Source organism: Stegastes partitus, unplaced genomic scaffold, assembly GCF_000690725.1.
Source record: "Stegastes partitus isolate 25-593 unplaced genomic scaffold, Stegastes_partitus-1.0.2 Scaffold22, whole genome shotgun sequence".
Classification (NCBI taxonomy): domain Eukaryota; kingdom Metazoa; phylum Chordata; class Actinopteri; family Pomacentridae; genus Stegastes; species Stegastes partitus.
This window is the reverse complement of record NW_007577753.1, coordinates 849,349-872,507: the sequence shown is the minus strand read 5'-3', so window position 1 is coordinate 872,507 and position 23,159 is coordinate 849,349. Positions and strand designations below refer to the sequence as shown.

Genomic DNA, 23,159 nt, shown 5'->3' with positions numbered 1-23,159 from the left:
ATTTTTGATGATGCCAACGTTTGGCCGACTTGTCTTCTTCTTCTGGGTTTTCTAAAACAAGAATTGGGAGTTTCAAAAACTGTTGACAGTCATTTTTCTGTTTCCTTATTCCTCTTAAAAATCAGAAAGCAAACTGTAAACCACTCTAATGCTCTAACTTTGTCCATCCAAACCAATCCATCATATTTTACCAAGAATGCTCTCCCTCTAAACATTGTATAATCAAAGTATTTACAAAAAGCTCAACACAAATTGTACATTAGAATTTTGAAAGTCAAAATCGACATGTTTCTTATCTCAGTATTTCCTAAAATTTGCTGGGTAATTGTCAAGTATTATTGTATCCTCAGGTTTCTGTTGGGTGTTTTTCTGATGTGTTAAGTGAAAACAAATGTCTTTAGTTTTTCCTGACGTAAGTATTACTGAGGCCAAAGTGATTATTTTTATTACTGCCCCAACAGAGCTATTTCTTTCCAAGTTCTTAACAAGGTTATGTTTTTACAGTATAAAGCTGATAAATGATAAAACCCCTAACAAATTTATTTTTGTTGCATTGACCCATCAGAGAAACTGCTCGGAAGCTTGAAACCGTTGTTTGTTACACAGTTTGATGACTGGTATTTCTCTCTTGTTCCTATCATAGATGCTTTCAGCTGTCTACTCGCCTTAGGTTAATCATAAAATATGGATAAAAGTAGCAAGGAGGCAGATAATGTTTTATAATTAAACTTTAAATTCTGTACTTAAGATACCTGAATTATTTTTTTACCATTACATTTTTACCTCACTGTTTTTGAGAATCTTATCCTACATCAAGATAAAGCAGTCACATTGTGCAAAATAAGAGACTATTTAAAAGCAGAGATGAAAACATGGCACATTTAAATACAAACGAATGAACAAGCATGTGCATAGTAGTTACTCTGCAGCGTGACTTGTAATTTGGTGCCAGCACACACACATAAAGCCCCCCTGACACTGCCGCCTGCATGTGTTCCTCACCACAAATTAAGTGCTGCTGTAATTAATAAAGCCATCCCCAAGGGTGTAGACATTAATTAATTCCACTGGATTGGAGTCCAAATCTGAAGGAGAGACAGCGTTTAGGTTAGAAAGGCTCCCACAATCCTCCTGGTTCTTATTTGTAAAAGATTGACGGAAAGCATGTTTTATTTAGATGTACTTAAATGACAAAACTCACAAAAATGTGTTTTTTTTTGGTTTCTTTTTTAAATAACACATATTTGTCCATAAAATTCGTCACTGTTCTGTTTCCCTGCAGAAATATACATCTGCTGTCGCTGTTATGTCAAATATTTGCCAGTTTACAGACAGACTGGTTTGTTGCTAAAGCAAATACTCACAATGTTTCTTTACTGAAGGTAAAAGAGCAGAAGACTCACAGAGTGAATAAAACTGAGTCTGAATCAAATGAAGAACTGTAATGTTCAGTGGAGCACATCGTCTGGTCGGCTACACTCCTCACAGTTAACGAAATCCTGCACTGCAGTCACTTAGAGCAGAGATGCCAAAATCATTTGCTGCCTTCTTTTTGAGCAGAGTGCTCTCTGACCACATTTAATTTCTTACGTTGTTGTTTTTATCTCTACACTTACTATGAAAATATATGCAGTTTCAAAGACGAATTTCTGCTGCTGTAGTAAATCATTGTGTTGTTATTAATTATTAGAAATTCTTATTTAAGTCTGCCTTTATTTTTGGTGGATCGGCTTGGCTGTAGTTATAGTTGGTAGTGGTGCCAACATTTTATGTGTTTTCTTGTGATCAACCTTACAGTGAGTCTGCTGAGCTTTCTGGAGGAATTCTTCTTCTCCTTCAGTCAAATTCAAGTCACACCAACTTGATTTCATACCAGTCACATTTCAAATTTTGCTGCACGAGGTCTGATAAGGGCATAATTGAGGATTTTAGTGATAAATTTAATTCTTCCGTTGAGGGACTTTGTAATGAAAGTCAGCTATTATTGCACTGGCATTTGACAATCATGCACAACTCAAAAAAAAAAAAAAGAAAAAAGAACAATAGCATCCAGTATAGTGAGCTCTAACTATCTGGCGTACAGTGTCTTTCTTTATTGCAAGGAAAGAATAAATAACCTGTCACTTGTGAGACCAAGTAGGGATTTCCATTATTAATGATAGCTTAAGAATAAATGCCAGTGTATATATAGAATTGTAAGGAACACTAGCAATTCATATTATTGTTACTAATGTTTCAGTAACCGACTACTGAGGCAATGGTGAGCTGTGAAAAAAGCGTGACTGGGTTGGTCAATATAACAACCTAAAGCCTACTAGCACCACAAAAGCTACATGCCTTTTGTTTAATTACGCCATGCAAAAACCAAAGTAGAATAACCGACTGCCTTTGGTACGTAATTCTTAGTAATGAATTGTGCGTCTGCCATTTATATTTTTGAAATATTCCTTTAGAGAATAATAGATTTCGAGGACCTGCTGTAATCACTGCTGTCAACCTAACCCCAACACCTTGGCTAAATTCCCTCCTCGCATCTGACCTATCATACTCTAACACTAACAATCCCATTTTAACTGTAATCCTGGCATCTGCACATTCACAGCACGTGTTAATGAAAGACTTTGTCAACAAGATGCTCTTTGTTCTCCACCTTCGCTCCAACAGTCACGTCCCTGAGGCTGAGGAGGGTAGTTTTGCAGAGGACGACTGGTAAGATGATGGGTGTGAAATGATGGTCGTTTTTTTTTTTTTTCCCTCTCTCTCCCGCTCTCCGCTTCTGTGATGTATTAGTGCTGCCTTGCCTTGTGGAACCTGTGACTTTGAACACAATACCTCAGTGTGTGTTTGTTATTTTTTCTTTGTGCGTTCAGTACTCTTGGGTCGTGTTGTATGTGACTGTGGCCCTTGAAACACTGTGTCTATCTGTTGATGTGAAAGGCCAGCTTTAAACAGACGATGCAGTATTTGTTATCTATAATTGTGGCTGTATCAGAATTAATATTGAATCATCAGTATTTCAGTGTTGTGGCTTTCTTACAGCGTTCATCAGCTGGTTTGATAGATGAAGCTTTCCAGTGTTTACTGTATGTCGTGCTGAGGCTGAAGCTGTGCTGTACAGTCTTCTATTCCCCAGTTAACATCAAACTAACTTTGGAGGTGGTAGCTACACACCCACTTATTCTTTGTCTTCCTCACACACACACGGAGCGCACACACAGAGTCCTACTTCTGAGATCCATCTGCTACAGGGTTTAGATCTGCAGTAACAGCATGGGCGTGTCTCATCCATTTTGCATGGGGGATTGGAGCCTGTTTGTTAATGCCTATTATGCCAAAATGTTGAGTCTTGCTGCTTTAAAAGACGTTGCCAGCTTCCATGAAAGCATGTCTCTTTAAGACGCTATTTTTTCCCCCTCTCTGAAACAACACTCAGATACTTTACTTGTACACAGGATAGGTCAGAGATACAGAAATAGCTGAAATATTGAATGTGGTATGTAGGTTTAAAAGAAACAAAACATCACTAATCAGACATATTCCTGTGGTCCTGCTTGAAGCAAAGCTGGTGAGTCCAGGGTCAAAGTTCAGAGTTTATCATTTCCTCCTCCTCCCTGGAACAGGACAGCATAGGTCTGATCTGGAACTGGTCCCTGTTATTGACTGTGAACAGCCAGCACCCTTGTTCCCATAGTGACAGGACCTCTGTGTGCTGGCAGATAATCAATATCTGACCGTCCTCCTCGCCCAGCCTCGTGCCTCGCAAATTTCATCAAGACAATTGATGAGGCGATCTACGCTGCTGCTGCTGCTGCTGCTGAAGAGGAAGGCTTAGGGCTTCCTTCCCTGTGCAAGGCTTAGAAACAGTAATACTGACACTATAGATCTTCTGACAAAAAAATAACATCTTTGTTGTTTGTGGCAGAATTTGCTCATGTTTTTATGTCACATATGAGCACCTGAGTAGTTTCCATGCATTTGGATGATGATGCATGGGTTAAACCAGTTGCATTCTATATCTTTTACATTTTATTATGCTAAACCTAAAACGTAAGTCTATTTAGTCGCAATATCTGCCCTCCTTGTTTATGTAAATGGAGCATTTAGAGATGCAGACTTTGTTTTTCAATTTCTCCATGACATATTTTAATAAAGCCTCTAAGTGTGATAAATCTTCCCAACCTCCGGTGCATCTAGCAGGTGTAGCACAATATCGACTCCAGTCCTGCTGTTTAATTGCGTTGCTGTCTTTTTCCTATATCTTCCTTCCTCCAAACCTCTATTTTGTGTGCAGTAGATGGTAGTATTCCTAGCCGGCTGGCCGGTTGGCTCTCAGGGATCTGAACGGCATATCCTGTGGGATTAGAAAGACTTATGGTTGCTAATAGCAGCCTGAGTAACATTTCTATCAAGGCCCGATGCTGTGGACAAAGCTGCTGTCTGCCTGATCTATAGGACTCTATTTATCACAGAATCATGAATCGATCCCCGCTGGACAGCCAGTGAGCCGCTTGTGGCTACATACAGGATCACTGCCCTAAGCCACTGTTAGAGGGATGAAAAACTTCCTTTCTTTCATCAATGAAAAGTCCTCTGCAATCCAAATTGTCATTTTTCCAGTTCAGCACGGCCGTCTGTTGTTGATGAAAGATGTGTATTTTTCTGATTTTGCCATATTCCTAATGGACTTCAAGATATTGAATTATGTTGCGTCTTGCCAGAAATAAAAAGTATTTCTGGTACAAGAATAGGAGACTAATTGTGTTTCCAGTAATTTATTAGGGCTTGGCTTTGATTAGTGTGTGAGTAATGTGGTCTTTTTCAGCTGCCAGAAACTCTGCCTGTCTGCTGTCCCTGTAAGCGGTTCCTCATGCATTGTTTAATTTCCAAAGCAAAGGGGAACACCATTTATTATTTATGTAAATGACTGGAGTGAATATGATATATAAACGGGATAATGAATAAATGTATGAGCGTGAATTCCTTGTGCATTGGTAAGTAATAATGTCCCATTTCAGGACATTGCTTTCTCAAAGGATGATCTACTTGCACCAGCGTGGACAGAATCCCAAACAGTCACACACTGTACATCACATTACTGAAGCCCAGGGGACCAGCATTTGCATTCTGCCTGCACTGTGGTTAATACTTTATTCAACAAATGTCAATACTGTTGGCACACAGCACTGGCTGTATTATTACCACTTTGAGATCTGTTTTGTGCTGCCAGTCTCAGTGCAAATTAGTTTTATCTTGAGCTGAAAAGATGATTTGCTTGACAAAAAATTCATTTGTAACTACACTCAGGGGCGACTTTATTTATCTACACCTCTGTACAGTAGGTGATGTTAGAAAAATGACTAGAAAGCATTGACCTTGCTAACCTGCCAACCCCCCTGTGTGTTTTGATTGGTGGCGTGGAGTTCCCTTTGGATCATCCCTGTTCAAAATGAGCAGTTCACCTACTGCCCAGTGCAGCTTCACCCATACAAATAATTTTCACATACAGTATTGTGTCATTGAGGTTATAGTTGGCATGACTGTAAACTGAGAGCTCAGTGGCACAGTGAATATATGGTATAGTTATATATAGTATAAAAATGTGAACAGAAATCATGGAATTCAGGCAAACTTCAAGAGGCTCTGGTGCATAAGAGCAGAGTTTCCTTTTCTACTTACGAGACACTTTGGTCATGTTTCTTATTTTATTGACAAAGCTGTCATAAGCTGCTGGAAAGTTATATTTTTATCTCCTTATTTTGTTTTCAGATCCATTGTCAGAATGTTCTTTGATCATGATGCAAATTAAAGACCCCCTGCACTGAAGATTTATTTCCACCATATTAAGCTGTCCATATGGTGTTTTTTTTTATCTTGTAGAAGACATGAGCAAAATAGGCCGTCAACACCATGGCTGAGAATTTACACCTTGAAATGTTGTGCCAACGATGAATTCAAACTTCTGGGGTTTCATACATAACAAACTGAACTAACAAATACCTATTGACGTGCATCTTTTTGTATCATTAGTCTTCTCAGTAATTGGGTTCCAGTTCTAACCTGTATATCTAAAGTACTCCAGCATTTGCCATCATGTATCGTAGAGTAGTTTCACAATGTTGAGCTGTTGATTTGCTACTTTTGCCTGAACTGCTAGGAGTGAGGAGGTGTTGATGAAGAGAGAGGACGGGACTTCATAAAACCACAGGAAACAACCATGTGCAGTTACATCTGAGCCATTTTAAGACAGGAAAGCATTATTTCCATGTAAACATCTTCTAGCCCTAAAGGGTTTTAATTAATGACCGGAGAGGGACTTAGCTATTTGTTCTTTACTAGTCTAGTCTTAATGTCTGGGCAACATGCTCTACTTGGCTGTCGGTGGTGCCATAAAGTATTCCGGTGCATTCTGTCGGTTGTTTGACTTCTCCACCTCTTCTTTCCAGGCACAGCACACACTCATCAGACGAAGCAGGATTTAATGACCCGAGCTTACTGGAAAACCTCCAAAGCAATCACGTAAGTAATGTCAGGGTTCCCTGTCGCCCACCTGTGGTGACTGCTGCCAATCAGGCTAAAATTAAGAAGGATTTTGAATCTAATTGTGTGTGGTTGCATAATGCCTTCTCGCCATTTCAAGTGATGACTGTTTTGACTTGTGTGTTGAGTCTTAAAGATGGCAAAGCAGCTGTACTGTTTCATGGCATGCATCTTGTCACATGTTGTGACGAATTTAGACCAAACGACATAGATTGAATAAAACCCTGCTGAGGGGCGGATCACTGTTTCCTTACACAATACTATAAACAAAGGCACGATCTGACAAGATTAGGAGCCCCTTCATCCACTGATTTGCTTATTTACCATAAGAACCTCAGGAGATATAGCAAGAAAACAGGCTTTTACAAAATACACACGATCACGTGCGTTAGTGGTCGTTTACAGGACCTAAGAGGGAGCGGAAGTGGCCACCTGTAGTAATGGAATGGGTGAAGACTGATTGATTGGCTGTTTGAGTCACTCAGCTGCAGAACAGTGTGGGGGAGGCAGAATGTCACATCTAATTACGTACAGTAGTACCGCCCAGGGAAAGTAGTAATCCCACTGTGATGTTTGCTTTGTTATGACAGCAGAATCTCTCCACACATTGAGTTTGTCTAAGATCTGCTTTAGCTTCATACTGATAGCCCTTCGCCCCTGCTAATTATGGTGCATAACCAACTGCTGTTTAGAAATCGCAATCTCTCTGCATCTTTGGTGATGATTCTATTCTTGAATAATCTGTTGGGTTGCTGTTGTACTCATGCATTGTTAATGTTGTTTATGTTAGTCACCTTCTGTTTATGTATATCTTTGCCAAAGATTCTGGTAGACCAGCCATGCAAGCTGTTTCCAGTGTTTATGCTAAGCTAAGCTAACTGGCTACTGGCTCTCACAGACATTAGAGCCATCTTGAAGTTTTTGTCTGACTTTGAAAAAGAAAGTGGATAATCTAATTTTCCATTAATGCATCATCAGTACTTACATGGCCCTACTGTAGACACTAAATGACTGTCATTTACGCAATTTTATGTAATACCTGATGCTCTCACCATACAAACACTTATGGCCATCAGGATGCTTCTTGCTTAAACACTACTAATCCTTATCGTTAACAACAGTTTTGCGTGGCTGCAGGCTGTTTGTAGGAGTGATGTTGATACAGTGTTGAGGGAGGATGGCAGACTACAGGAGAGGGGAATTAACGATACTGACAAAAATAAACATCCCCCCGGTGCTTTTCATGTTCTCTTGAGTCACTGGACATGTTCTCCGCCTGCAGAGCTTCAGCAGCCTTCGTGGGTGTTTGTTTGCTCGCCCGCCGAAGCTCTCTGCTTCATGTTCCCCCTGACCCTTCAACTTTCTCCACACTGGCCACGTCTGAAGTGATGAGTGTCCGTCACTGGTGCCGTGACATAGGTTACCCAGGAGTCAGTCGGGGTGATAGCTGGCAGCATGGACAGCACAGTATTAGCTGTCGCATCTAATTGTGCCATCAGAGCAAAGTTCTGTCTAGGTTACCACCTTCCTGGATAGCATAGGCACACGCATTTGTACTTCTATTCTTTTGAGGTCCCTCTGTGACATAATGCGCTTCCTGGACAACAAGCCTATCCCTAACGTGAAAACTTTTGGAAATACGTTTACTAATATCTGCAATTTAATATGAGGATGGAGCCAGGAAACTTTTGCTTTCACTCAAGACAGTGGGGAGATGCATCTATCCCAAGGATATGTCCAGAGGCAAAAAGTCTCCCAACAGCTAGGAGTCAACCAGTATTTTTTAAAATTTTTTTACAGGACCAGTATTGATTATTAGTAAGGAGGGAGACTGATAGCTAATATTTAGAACTGACATATGCTGCATTTGTAGTGAAAATGAAAACCTTGGTGTCAAAATGTATCATTAATAATGCAAACTTCGAAACAAAACTTCATGAAATGCCTTTTCTTATGTATGTTAACAAATGTTTAGCTAAAAGAGATTTTTTAACGTTTTTCCTTTAGCGTTGATAGTTGTTAAAGTCAGGTAGTGCTGTGAGTGGGACATTTGCTCAGGTAGAGAGAGTCAGCTGTATCAGAGCCAAAGACAGGCATTTTCAAATTAATTTATTTTATCAGCAATCAGTTAACAGAGTAACATACAGATAATGAGAAAAACTGAATATTAGATTTGATTATCAGCCAGGCCATTAATTGGTTGACCCCTACTAGCAGCACCACTAAATCTCATTGCCTAACATATATCTAATTTGTTAAATCTGTAAAGAACAAGTTGTGGTTTTACAAAGAGATATTGGCTCGACTATTTTGTGGTTTGGCACAGTTAATTCTGTGACTTCCCAGAGTCTTGTCGTCACTGTGGGGTTTCCAGCACTGAGTTGAAAAATGGCAAACTACAGTAACTCCATCCCTTTATGTACATTTAACAAAAGCCTACTTCTGACCTGAAACCAAGTTAAACCCTCACATAGAGCTGGCCACAATGTCAGCACTTTAAAAAGAAAAAAAGAAAAAGAAAAATGTCCTCACTTGTGGTGTCTAAAACTCAAGTACACATACAACACACACACTGACATGTCCTTCAGAGGATACCTGTCAGCCCAGACCAGATTAGCATGCTGCTAGGAGGCAGAGGGGACTGTCACAGCCACCTGGACTGTAATAGACTCTGTGTATTTTCATTTACAAGAGGCCCTTTGATTTACCCCTCCTCCCCCTTCATTCATTCAGTTTTCACAGCCAACAGAAGGAACAAATTTAATCATACCGTGTGTTGACCACACTGCTTTTTGTTTGAGAAGGCGAGTGAAACGGATTCTTTGGAGCAATCACTTTATGGCATGCCTCAGTCTTTCACCTTTTTAGTATTAATCATGGGAGGTTATGATGTTTGTTAGAGCTGCTGTATATTTTCTGCTTCTGAAGATTTTTGACAGCTGTATTCATCAATGCTTGCTCACAGTGATGGTAAACTGGTGTTGTGAATTAGCTTAGTGTGGATGTTGTTAACAAAGGTTTGCAGGCAGACTACAGTTGGTATTGTTGCTGTATTATTCCGGCCTGCCGTAGCCCTGGAGGCTGCTGATATCTCTGCCTCAGCTGTGGTCACTGACTACATGCTGGTGGTCCTCCAGTCTCAGACGAGAGCCTCAGCAGATGTCTGTCTGGCTCTACCCCATGGCAAGTTAGTCATACTGTTCCCCTTATTAATGTAAAATGCCCTCAGTATATAGGTTAGGCCTTTTTTTCATTAGCTGAAGCAAGTGTATGGGTTCAAGGGGCACGAGTAAATGTCTGTCAGCAGCTGGCGAGTTCCGTGCGATCCTTTTGGCTTGTTACCAGCAGCCATTTGTCTGGCCAAACCTGACTAGTGAGTACTGAAGCCATGTGTATTTCAGACAGTGACAAACCTCTGGCTGGCTTTGAAACCAAATGGAGAGTTAATGGCTCTTTAGACACTACAGGGTTGAAAAAAAGTCTTTTTTTTCTCAGTTTCTTGACTGCAGTAAATAACAGTTTCCTTCAAGTAACCCATGAATCAGGACAAGATATATAAACAGCCATGTTTTGATTTTAGTTTGGTAGTTGTTCTGCAGTGATATTTACTCCTTATATACAAATAAAATTGAATTGAATTGAATTGAATTAATATCACAGTGACATATTTATACCAGAGAAGTGGGGTTTATGTTTTGTGTTCAGTGACTGGGGTGGAGAACACTTAATATTTACTTACTTAAAAATGAAAAGTGAGTTTCCTTTAACAAACAATTTAAAATACTGAAAACCTGTCTTGCTGTTTACTTATAGCAAGCTTAAGACACCTAAGACACTGCAGCACTGAGTGGAGACGCTAATCTGTAAAGCAAATATGTGGCTAAACAGTGTTTCCAAAAAAATCTTGATGTGTTATTTGTTGTCTAGCTGAGATGTGTTAAACTGTGTTAAACAACTCAACCACATCAACAGCGTATACATCTATTTAAAGGAGTCACCTGTAAATGTGCTATATACTCCACACATGTAGTGACTGTGTTGTCTGTCTGTCGCATGTACATCCACTGTGAATCATGCAGGCTGATTATTGTCTGTCAACAGTGTTCTTGCTGCCCTTGCATTATTGTCATCAAGGTCTTTCTAGTTGTTTTGCTTCTGTTACATGTTTTATGAAGGAACATTAAAAGTCAAAGTGCCCTTTCCACTTCCTGTAGCCTACAGCTGCTGTTATCCTGGAGTTCATGACCATGATGGCCATCTGTCACACTGCAGTCCCTGAGCGCATGGATGGAAAAATCACCTACCAGGCTGCATCTCCAGGTATGTCACACCTTCTAGTGGAATATAGCTTCAGGATATAAGGGAAGCTGCGCTGGCATTACTCCAGGGTATGAAGTGTGTTCACACATGATAATTTGGTAATGTTATTATTAGCCAGACTTTTGTCTAGTAGCACAAGTGTGAAAAAACAGAAACCTAAAAAAGAAATCCAAATAGCAAATAGGTCTTCCTTTCTATTTCTGTTTATATCATCAAGGCTTGATATTATGGCGCCGAGCAGCTGCTTTGGCATTCTGCACATTGTTCACATGTATGTGGTTGTTTAATCACTGCCAACCTGCACCACCTGTATGTAAGGAAGCCAAGACCTGGAGATTTAAAAGTGATGATGTCGCCTCCTCCAACCAAATAAAATAATAGATTCTGCAGTTTTAACCATTGTCAGATTTCACCAGTGAAGTACAGATGTATACCTGATTTCAATAATACCTTATTGTACAGATATGTAACACGACAGCAGGTTAGAAGCCTTTACTGTTGTGATTAGTACTCCTCCTTACACTCACACCCGCTGCAGCTACAAATAGAAAAGAATTAGCTCTTGCAATACTTGTTGCCTTTAGGTGGCATAAGTGTCAAAACTGCAGGAGCTGCTACTTTTCTAGCTTGTCGATGCTGCTCTGCGGCATGTTTATTTGTAATTCCAAACTGCTGCTGAACAAGTGGTCTAGTCCTCTAGGTCCAAAACTGCAGGCCTGATACTGCAGATCTTAAACTGCTGGTGCTGCAGCTCTGACTGGACCTGTTTCCAGGTGCTTTACATAAATGAAACTGCATGTCCTTGATATTTTGTTGTTGTTGTTGTTGTTGTTGCAGTGTTTATTTTCCATCTAGTGACCTCTGTGGCTTAGTAAATGGAACGTACCACCATAGCCTCCAGGCACCAATATTTCATAAAGACATTTATACAATCATGAGAGCACGAGAGAGCCAGGAAACATATTATAAAATGAAATCTCCTGTTTACACAATGCATGGCGTGTGTCACTTTGATTGTTTAAGCCTCACTGTGATGGCTCAGTCTATCACATTCACAGTTGAATGTAATAAACTGGGACAGCTGTCAATCAAGGAAACATGCCCTTCAACGCGATTCTTTTTAACTCTACAAAATCGCTACCATGATGAACATTCGATAAGGTGACATTAACTACAGACACCCAAAAAAAGTTACATTTGTAATTTGAAAAGAATGCAGCCTTATCGTATCTGGTTTGACCCCTTGTTCATAGTAGTTGCCTCTAGCAGAAGTATGTAAATTTCCTGAAAATAAAGGACCATCCTAATGAGCTCAGTCTGCTCAAAGGCACAAATCTGTGATCCAATTGTAAACAAAGAAGTCATTCTCATGAGGAAAAACTAAAAAGATGGAATTTGAAGCTTCTGTTTTTGCCAAATTCTCTGTGTATAGCAGACTGCATTTAAATCAGAGGTGTTAATGTTTTCTGATGCTTTTCACTACATCAGTAATGTTTTCAGAGAATTGCAATGCCGCTGCTTTTCATCTTCATTTTGCTGTTCATAAGAGAGATGACTTTTTTTGCCTGATTGCTTAGAACAATCATGGTCTTATGGAGCTTTGGGGTTTGAGGCAGTGTGGGGAATGGCTGCAAAGAGAAAGCTAGCTAAGTGAACTGTAAAAAACAAGTAGAGAGCTTTTTTTTCGCCCTGCAGCATCCTCATGCAAGCTGTAGCATAGGTTACCTGGTTCACAGCGTTCAGCCGCTGTCCTCATTGTGAAAATGTGTCAAGATGAACTCGGTTTATTTACCAATTGGGAACCTGTTTTCACTATTAAGAATGCCAGGTTCAAATTTCAGGTCATCTTGTGTATGCTGACCACCTGTATGCCTGTACATTTGTGTTTATCTGTAACATTTTCTTTTTGTTTTCAAGATGAAGGAGCTCTGGTGAGAGCAGCACGAAACCTTGGCTTTGTGTTTTCTGGTCGAACTCCAGATACCGTCATCGTGGAAATAGTGAGTTGGATTAGACAAGTTTAATGAACGGCATGCAAGCGATTGCCCTGATGGATGGATCCACTTTATCTTTAATCTTGGCATCATGGTGGTCTCGTATGACTTCAAAGTTTGTCAGACTATGGCCCCAGACGCTGATGAATGTGTGATAATAATGGCGAGGGTATGGGCTAAATCCAAATAAAGAGCTGTCTTTGTGAGCTGATGTCCTATATTTAAAAAATGTGTTGTAACTTTTATCTTACAGTAATTTTGACCTTTCATTAAGGCTATTTCATAAGCACATCTATACTTTTAAAAATGTACCTGTTCTTTTTTGTTTGGACTCTCGTGACTGTACAGTATGTATGAAGCTTAGCTTCGCAGAAAGAGTAGAAACAGGCAGAAACAGTCAGCCAGGCTCTGTCCAAAAGCATCAAATACACAATACAATCAAGTTTCTTGACCCAAAGCAATTCCCACCCAGCAGAGACTCCAGGAAGTTATTGCACCTTGTTGAGAAACAGTCAAACACATAACCCCAATAAAGACCACAACTGTTGTTGTATCTTTACCCTCATTAACGGATTAAACAAAGAAAATATAACGTTGATTATTGAGCTTCAGAGACTGTGGAAGATTTTGTTCCAGTGTACCTTTGGAGTCTGCTTTGGCCTGCTGTTTCCCCTTGTTTCCAGTTTTTATAAAAAGTTAAGTGAAGATAACCTGCTGCTGGTTCCAGCTACGTATTTATCATACACCCCCAAATTTTTTCCCATGAAGTTGTACAGTTTCTACAATCAGTAAATTGGCTCTGGGCAGTAAATTAAGTAATTAATGAACAATTTCTTGTTGTTTTGCTCAGATGTTCCAAAACAGACCTTGAGCTAAAAGTAATATACATAAATCAGTTTGAATTCACTTGGGCCACAGTAATGGAAAATGACTAATGCCACATTTGCTGTGATTACATCTTGAGCTGATGCAGTGTGTCCTCTCCAGAGCTCAGGTCACCCATCCTGTTGTTCCCTTAATTGGCTAACCTGATGATTGCACTCAAAAAGCCTGAGGTGGAAAGGCCATTTTCATTTTTTTTCCTTCTGGTCAGAACATCTCGTCTCCAAGACGTCGGTCCCATTTCTTAATCTTTATTAGACCTTCTAAAGCTCTCAGCATCTACTTAATCACTCTGTCTTGTACCTGGCGGTCTCTACAATTAAGGAAGTTAATTGAATTTTACCTTGTTATTCTCCCTCCATCAGCTCAGTGCAGGCAACTGATAAACACATTTAAAGTGCAATTAAGGCTGATTGGAGGAGGATGGTGGGGTTGGCTTGTGCTACTTAAGATAACTTGTCTCAGAAGACTGAGGTGTCTCCTTTTAGAGTATGTTAACTTGCATGTCTCTTTGATTTAGCTCGGAACAGAGGAAAAGTATGAACTGCTTCATGTGCTGGAGTTTACAAGGTACTTTTTTGTTAACAGTTATCTTTATTACTAATTTTGTTGAGTATGTTTAGCACTTTGTTGCCCATTTGGACTATAGATGTGCATAGATGCATTTGATCCTTAAAATAATTATATCAAAAATACTTCAGCTTCTTTATACCCTTATGATTTGTACTAATTAGTTGTGTGACTGAGGTGTAATATCTTGTTACCACCTCTTAGATTTTTTTTTAATTTCATAGTTTGTTGTAGCAGCCCAACACCTTGTAAAGTAATTTCTCTCACTTGCTTTCTCTCCTTTATTCCACCTTCTTCTCTCTTACCCTCTTTTTTGACGTTTTGTCTCCTAGTGTGAGGAAGAGGATGTCAGTCATCATGCGCACCCCATCTGGGAAGATCCGCCTCTATTGCAAAGGAGCTGTGAGTGTCTGTCTCTCTCCATGGCAACGCATGACAGCCCATCACCATCACTGCCGCACGCACACACACACCCAATTGTCGAACGCTCTTCTCCCCTTATTGCCTCTTGCTCATGTCAGGAAATCTTTTCAACGAGCAGCAGGATAAAGTGAGATCACCGCATTTCACTCCACACGTGTGGATCTCTGCAAAATACCAGACACACCAATGTTTTGTTTTATATGACAGCACTCACCTGCCAGACTAGATTCAATCCACACTAGCTCAAGTATCTAGAACGTCCTGGATAGGTGCAACATTGTACAGTCAAAATAAAACAATATTTTTCAGGGAATTTTGATATTCTGAGACCGTGTTTCTCCCAATTTTGTTAAGACTTCAGCCCAGCTCGCAATTGAGAGTAGATTACAGTGTGTATAGTTCTCCCTTGTCAGGTTTATCATTTATTTATCAGTCACGGCTGTAAGATTCTAATTATTTTCCTCAAAGTAGATTAACATTGAGTTTAATGGTGACTAATCAAACACAGATTTCTGTTTTCACTTGACAGACTGGCTTATCATTTTGTTTTAGTTTGATGCTAACCTCACTGAACTTTCATGTAATTTGATTACTGATAGCACGTGATGGTTAATTATCAAAACCCATTACGAGGTTCAGTTACATTTGTCATATATTAATTCGGACAAGTAGCTAAAAGGCCATTCACATTTTAGTGGAAACATAAAGTGTTACTCATAAGGGCTGCATCCAGCCTAGGAACTGCATTTGCAAAGTAGCACCAGAAGTCCAGGAGGTTCCTTTCTTTCCTCTCTGGGTGTCAGTAACCAAAGAGTGTTTGTTTCCCCTCAGGACACAGTGATCTATGACCGTCTGGCAGACAGCTCGAGGTACAAAGAGATCACGTTGAAGCACCTGGAGCAGTTTGCCACTGAGGGTGAGTGGACACACATCGCCCCCTGTCTGCCACAAGTAAAGCATTTTTTAGGATGCTCCTAGCATACTGTATATGCATTCCTCATTTATTGCTGGTCATATTCCTTACCTGATCCTCTGTTGAAGAAGCAGAACAAGTTTTGTTTCCATAAGAGGTTAACTCCTATGTCACTATTTAGTGAACAGTGAATTCAAGTGTGAGTCATTTTCAGGAATATTAGCATGAGGCAGTGGAACTGAAGGAAACGACACCAGGCGCTTCTTCTTGTTCTGTGTTCATACTGCCCCCTTGTGAGACACCACAAAAATGATGTCATTTGGAATATTTGATGTCAGCTAAATATAGCATTCAGGACAGATTGTGAAGAACTTCAGTCACTGTAAAGTAGAATGAGCTGAAATAAGGTGGCATCCTTAGGCTTTCCAAAAAATATAAAAAACACAACTGAATATTTAATGTGTCTTAAATGCTTTTAGCATTATGGACAAATGTACGATTTATGATTTGAAATTTGGTCTTTCAACTTGTTTTTGTTCAAATGAACTACAAAGCCGATGTAGGGACCCAGTGCACATATGTTATAGATGTGTTACTGAAATCCTGATCAAATGGTCTCAGAATTTTTTTCATGTAAGCTACTTTGAGTACTGTATATGTACAGCACAAAGTAAATGTCTTTATGGGTTGGCTTGGCTGCAATAGTGAAGAAATAACTATAAACTATATGATATCTGTAGTTATGATGTTGGCTGTTTGGTAAAGAATTTATTCTGCCATGGTTTTGTCTTTCTCTAGTGGCAGGAACTTTGATCAAAAACAATAACAAAAAAAGAGATAAATACATCTGGTGTAGATAACCAGATATAATTTGTTATTCCTTGCCAAGTATTCAAGTATTTGTCCTGAAAATAGCATGAAACCACAATATCCTTTACAATTAATATATACAGCAACAGAAATATACATGCACAAGTACACATCCATCACCAAATAACAGAATACTGCACTATAACACATAGTAGATTCATGGAGGTACTGTTCATGCTTTGCAGTGTTCTACACGGCAGCCACCCACCAAGTTCTTTCAAAAAGTCACGACTGATGGATAGAAATAATTAAATTTATTTGAACTGTACAGTGAGTTCAACAACAGTTACCCTACAAAAATTAATCTAAATGACATGCCTCGTGCAAACTGTAGAGCTTAGTTTAGTCAACAAATCAAGTTTTCTAAATGTTAAATGGTCGGAAGTCCTGACATTTGAACCAAGCTTTGCGATGCTCTTTTTAATCTTCCAGGGCTGCGCACTCTGTGCTTTGCGGTGGCAGACATCAGTGAGTCGTCCTATCAGCAGTGGCAGGAGATCCACCACAGAGCCTGCACATCCCTGCAGAACAGAGCCCTGAAACTGGAGGAGAGCTACGAACTGATAGAGAAGGTTTGCTTCATGAATTTGTGTTCCAGCGCCATGACCCTGTTATGTTCCCTAAACTAAACATTTTACTCACTTTTCCAGTAAACCTGATAAATGAGAAGCAGCTTTTCTTCTGGTTACATGCTGCATTTACTTAATGACCAGGGTTTCATGCACACCATCGTTTTGATAGGCTCGGGCAGAAAAATCTAACTAGGCACAAACTCAAATGTAACTAATGGGGAAAGTGTAATCATGCCTGGAAACATTCAAAAGTTCAAAATTGTGTGCATTTTTGTGAGAGAGTTTCAAGCAGCAGGTAGATTTGGTTTTGCTGTGAGGTGGGTCTGTGTGGAACCGTTAGTCAAACACAGGAAGCCACAGCTGTAAATCAGCTACTTGGCATGTTCTTCATGGCTGCTGCTGCTGCTGCTGCCTGCCCAAAACAAATGGAGGCAATCAATCATGAAATAAATATAAAAGCTTTCAGAAAGGAAAATGTAATGTGCATTGCCTAATGAGAAGAGTGTGGCACTGCTGCTGCCAGGGTTTGGAGTTCATTGCTGCTTGGGGCCACCCACACCTAAAAATGAACACAGTGAGACCACAGGGGGGCACAATGGAGTTGCAGTGAAAATTTAAGGTCTGGCATTCCAAAAGTGTGTGAAATCAGTCATCTGAAGTGACTCATTCACATCATTTCTCAGCTAAAATGCTCAAGTGTGATTGTTTATAGTGTCCTGACATTTTTCAATGAAATAAATGTCTTGATAGTAACTGCTTTCTGATAATATGCAACTCTCGTCCTTTGTCCTGTATTGGAAAACTGTTTCACTTTCTTAATAACTAATTCTTCAATAGATTGTCAAAAGCTAAAGATGATTTTCACGAGCTTTACAGTGGTGTGGGTCAGGAATAGGTTAATTAGTGCAATCCTGACTTAATCTTTCACTTAAGTGACTGTTGAATTTTTACCCTTTTATTGTTTTTGTCTGCAGTATGTCAGTGTAAAGTGAACACGCAGCAAAAGTCCCTCATTGACTTAACTGATTGGTTTAAGCTGCAATTTTTGTTTTTCTGGACTACTTGCACTTAACGCTTGGCCATCTACCAGTAAGTTAACACAAATTTCCAGGAAGACCATCAGGAGGCCAGTGTTTCTGGTTTATGCAACACATCACTCTGTTTCTTACACTGCAGCCCCAGATTGTACAGTTCTAACTTTTCTTTTTACACATTGGAGACAGCGTAGCATTGAACTGCTGTTGCAAGAGGTGCTTTCAAAGAGTTACAGGGACACTTATCTGCAAATGTAACCTCCTTACATTTTGGTTAACGTACCAGCACCAGACAGAATCTCCCAGCATTTGGTTTGTCGTCCCCCCCCCAAGTGCTTCTCATATCATAATCCACAGAGAGTGCCTTAAATAACAACCGCTGGAACAATAGAACGATTCACATCAAAAAGGCAAATGAGGACTCAGCAGATATGGACATGTTCTTCCCCAGGCATGGTTTTCCGTGCTGTGTGGTTCCCATTGATTAGAGAGGACTGAACCACAGACGTACAGGCAGCAGTGCTCAAGTCACAAGTGAAAGAGCTTCCCCAGCCTTTCCTCCTGTCTCCCTTCCTACCCCTGGGTCTTGTCAAATCTATGGCCCTGTGATGGGCCCATACAAGCCCACAAGCAGCCCCAAAGAACCACAGAGTTTCCTGGGAAAAAAATTCTACCGTATTTTGTGGGTGAGCTTGTGTTGGAGAGATTGTATCTATAGATGCACACACACACACATACACGATCACACACAGGGCGCAGTAACTGATCCAAAACCCCTTAAGCCCATGGTGGGTTTTCTGGGTGATAAACAAGAGCAGCTGATGAGGGGAAAAACACAAGTGAGTGAGTGACACAACCCTGGCTCAGATGGTTGTCTGACACATGATGTTTTAAAGGCCTTCCTCTGTTATGGTCTGGACTTACTGACTTGTTTTTACTGACTTTCTCTGCTGTAGAACCTGCAGCTCCTGGGGGCCACGGCCATAGAGGACAAGCTCCAAGATAAGGTGCCTGAGACCATTGAGACTCTAATGAAGGCTGACATCAAGATCTGGATCCTGACTGGTGACAAACAGGAAACAGCCATAAATATTGGTGAGCAGTTACATGACTTTACAGTCTTTGAGGTTTCCCATGGATGCTGCTCTGATGTTGATCATGCACAGTGTCATGTTGTTTTATGGCTAAAATTATTAGCAGTAATACTGATATTGGTGCAGTTCTTAAACAACTTGCACTGGAGAATGTGCCTTTTAAAATGCTCCTCACATAGAGGACAAATCTCAAAAACATTACATATATTCAAAAAAGAAGTTCAAGTTCAGCTCTGCTACCAGCTGCCAAAGAGCAGATTGATGCTGTAGCTCCTACGACTGAGTTAGCTATTAATGTGAAAGCTGTGTTTTTTATTAATGCTGCATAGCACACTCTCGCTGTGTTTGTGCACTTGCTCTCAAACCAAATGGAAAGTCACTGGTGAACCTGATCTGTGCTCTGCTATAATGTATGCCAGCCTCTTGCAGGTACTGAAGTCAAACTTGTAGTCATTCTTCACCCAGCAAGACAAACTACTGACAAGCTGAATGTTTCTCTGTCACACATATCTAGCAAAAGCATCTGTCGCAGAATGCCAGATGATGTATGAGCCCAGTGCACTGACATGAAATAAATAACAGGCATATGTACACAAGCAGGCACCTCTCACGTATCTAGCTCTCCCACAGGTTTTAGTCTCGCAGATGTTATCAGAAAGGTGAATAACTCACGCTGCCAGGCCATTTCAATTCATATTCCTCCTCCTTAAATGGCCTCGGCATTACAGATTTTAGATGTGGGGTAAACACCACAAATAGATCAACCCCGGGTATGGCAAACTCTGTAACACATAGTTCAGAAAAATAGATATCAAAAGTACCTCCGCTTGTGGCTATACCTACCACTGTGGCCTGACTGAATCAGCCCTTTGTGCCCACTGTACCCAGATGTGAGGGGGCTCAGCAGAAGCTCATGCTCACTGCAAGTATTTTTACAGGTCTGCTTTTTGACTGAGTTGCTCTGTAAAAACTCTGCTCAATATTGACTTTGTTTTTTACTATTTTCCTCACTGAAAGACGATCTCCATTGCCAAGGTTAATGGTGCACCTTTTTGCCAAATTTGACTGATGAATTCAGCCCAGGACAGTTTGATCTTTTTTTATTTCACATTTTGCGGCCTAAATCACACAAATGCTACGTTTGGTACAAATTATTTGACATACATGCTGTTGATTTTACATATTTACTAAATTCTTTGCTAAAATGCTTGTTTACTAAGCATGCTGGGTTAGTTTGACTGCCCTTAAGCCTGAAACATCATGACATAATGTAAAGTTACTTCTCTGAAAGCATGTGTTTGGCTGCCTAAGGCAAGAGCAATGTTTGCTCTGGGACACACTCGCAGTGCTGTAAGCTGTTGGTTGAGGGGAGTTGTATGTACGTAATGCTTAAGACAGGTATGAGCCAAAACTCAGTGAAAGGAAAGAGCCTGCTGCATTGCTCACTTTACTAATGTGCTGTTAAGTTTGGCCAGAGGGTGCATCATCCCCTTACGCAAAGAGACATTAAGAGTAAACACAATTCCTTATCTGCTCACATAAATATGAGCTTCCACTATGCCTGCCTTTCCATCTTATTTTTATTTTTTTTACCAGGCCAGCATTCTTCATTCTTCATGCCTCCCAAAGTCCTCGTCAGCATGCTATCCATTCTGAGGGCCTCCTGTGGCCAAAATTTGTATCTTTAATTATTGCTCCCAAGGCAACATCCCTGATTACTGTGACATGAGTGTCGTTGTTACACATTCCTCAAGTCCTGTGGGAGCTGTGTCTAGTTCCGCCTGAGATGGAGAAAGGCCAGGAATGTAACTTTGGCGAAATAAAAAAAAAAAAAAAAGGGCAGTCAAATGAGCTCAAGGTAAACACATTAAGCGGAAGGGCTGTGGCAGGAATCGACAAAGGGGGGGAAGGGTGACAGTGTTGAGATGGGGAGACATTTTCCACACATTGGCAAATTTTTGGACGTTTGCACCTTTGCACTTAAGAAAACAATCTGGCAGAACCCAGACCCCAACCCTGTTTGGTTTTGACTCTAGAGGTGAAACTTACTCATTTCCTCTGTGTGTGCACTATTGTGTTCAGCTGTGTGTTTTTGAGTGTTTTCTATATAATCTTATCTCAGTTTCACTCGTAGAAAATGCCACCCATGCATTCACAAAACACAGGCTTTGTGGTAACTCCCCTTAAAGAAACTAGAATCTCTTTCCAGACAGAAGCAAAGTGTTGAAGCCCACAAATATTCGTGTGGTTATGCCACAGATGGCAGCCTTTTCATGCAGCCACAGCACTACACTGAAGGCTTCAGTCCTGGTTCACGAAACATTTCTGTTTTCCCCAATGGGAGGCTGCCTCTACCACCTTGCTGGTGACCCTGAGCATCTGTCCCAGCCAAGAGCTGAGAGAAAAGCTCCCCAGAGAGCCATGCTGGGTAACTCAGAGTTGTAACTGCCTATTAAAACAGGAAACTGACAAACTCTTGTAAACCAAACTCATTAGTCATGTCCTGAGACACTGGCTCTGAGCTGTAACATTTTAATTGGTGTCCCTTAAAATTTTGTGTTGCTCGTTTGATTTTGTTTTCTTTTTTTTTAACTTTTCTTTTATCTCTTTAATGTGTGTGTATGTGTGTGTTTGGGCCCCAACTTGATAGGTGTCACATAGCAAAATGACTTAACAGAACGAGAGTTTTATACAGATATAGAACAACAGATAAAAAATATTTTCTGTCCAACTACATGCTTATCTTTCAGTCTTCCTAATTCTACTAAATTCACTCTGTAAACCTTCTTCTGTTTTACTATAGGACATTCCTGCAAACTACTGACCAAGAACATGGGCATGCTTGTGATCAATGAAGACACTCTTGATGTAAGTATACAGGATTTTTTTTTACCCACAAATGATTGAGCTTCCTTGGGGACACAACTAACAATGCAGCCAAAACACCTAAAGCTCACTGTGGTTCCACAAAATCTTTCAATAAATCTGTTGCTTCTCTTTAATCTATTCATCAAGCTAAAGTGTGATTCAGTCGCTCTTTTAAAATGCTAAAAATAAAAGTGGCGTAACTGTCATTTGGCTCATGCAGTCGGAATTTCTGCACTTCATATCACTGTTGCTACATCTGCGTTAAAGATGATTATCGCCAGAGGTCAACGAGCCTAACAAGAGCTGAATACATTTAAATAATTTAGTGAACTGCACAATAGCAGACAAGTGTCATTAATGCTAATGCTATGGCAGATTTTGTTCAAAAAATAGAACAGAATCTTAAATCAATCAAAAATTCTTCTACAAAACTGTATACAAGTTCAAGCAGTTACAAAGAAATACTTTCAAATACGCCTCGTGAGGACAGAAATATGATGTGAAGACATCCTTGAGTATAATAATCCCCTCGTGTCCTCACTCCATCCCTGTGAAAAAATACTGTCTTGAAGCTGAAAGAATGAGGCCACAGGGAAGCTTCCACATAAAACCACCACACATCCTGAAATCTGCATTCAACATCTTTGAGACACCCAGCAGAGAAGTGTGTTGACCCCCCTGCAGGAGAGCCTTGTCTGTTGTTTCTAAGATTGAAAAGGGCAAGTCCCTGCACTTCCAAGCAAGAGAAAGCTAAGCAGAGGAGCCGCAGATGGAGGAGAAACTCGACTGGGTTTAGTTTGTTGGACAAGAAGGGGGAAATGGCGAGAAGAAGTGGATGAAGGAGGGGAAAGCAGCAGGGGGGTGTTTGGGGGTGATGACGGACGGCCTTCACTCTGTCAGCCAGTCGTTAAGCGTGATAAATGGAGTTGAGGTAGAAATTTGGGCCCGGTGCATTCATAAAGCACGCAGACCAGTGCTTTGAAATGTCAGCTTCTATTCTGCTGTGGTTGAACAGATGCTTACATAAGGCAGTTTGTTAAAACGCAAAGGGAGAACCTCTCCACCAAGACTGAGGATGTACA

The 23,159-nt window shown here is 40.4% G+C and overlaps 1 protein-coding gene across 6 annotated transcripts in view; it reads left to right on the top strand.

The window, feature by feature from the left end:
* Positions 1-23,159, top strand: part of atp8a1 (ATPase phospholipid transporting 8A1) — a 108,121-nt gene that overhangs the window by 46,132 nt on the left and 38,830 nt on the right. For 4 of the 6 annotated variants that reach the window (XM_008295098.1, XM_008295081.1, XM_008295107.1 and 1 more), the window contains 10 exons: positions 2,665-2,709; positions 6,444-6,516; positions 10,752-10,857; positions 12,775-12,857; positions 14,254-14,303; positions 14,636-14,705; positions 15,558-15,642; positions 16,942-17,081; positions 19,072-19,210; positions 22,013-22,077. In XM_008295098.1, coding sequence (XP_008293320.1) covers positions 2,665-2,709; positions 6,444-6,516; positions 10,752-10,857; positions 12,775-12,857; positions 14,254-14,303; positions 14,636-14,705; positions 15,558-15,642; positions 16,942-17,081; positions 19,072-19,210; positions 22,013-22,077 — 856 coding nt within the window. The remainder of the gene's footprint in view (positions 1-2,664; positions 2,710-6,443; positions 6,517-10,751; positions 10,858-12,774; positions 12,858-14,253; positions 14,304-14,635; positions 14,706-15,557; positions 15,643-16,941; positions 17,082-19,071; positions 19,211-22,012; positions 22,078-23,159) is intronic. The other 2 variants (XM_008295114.1, XM_008295124.1) reach the window with 1 other exon arrangement.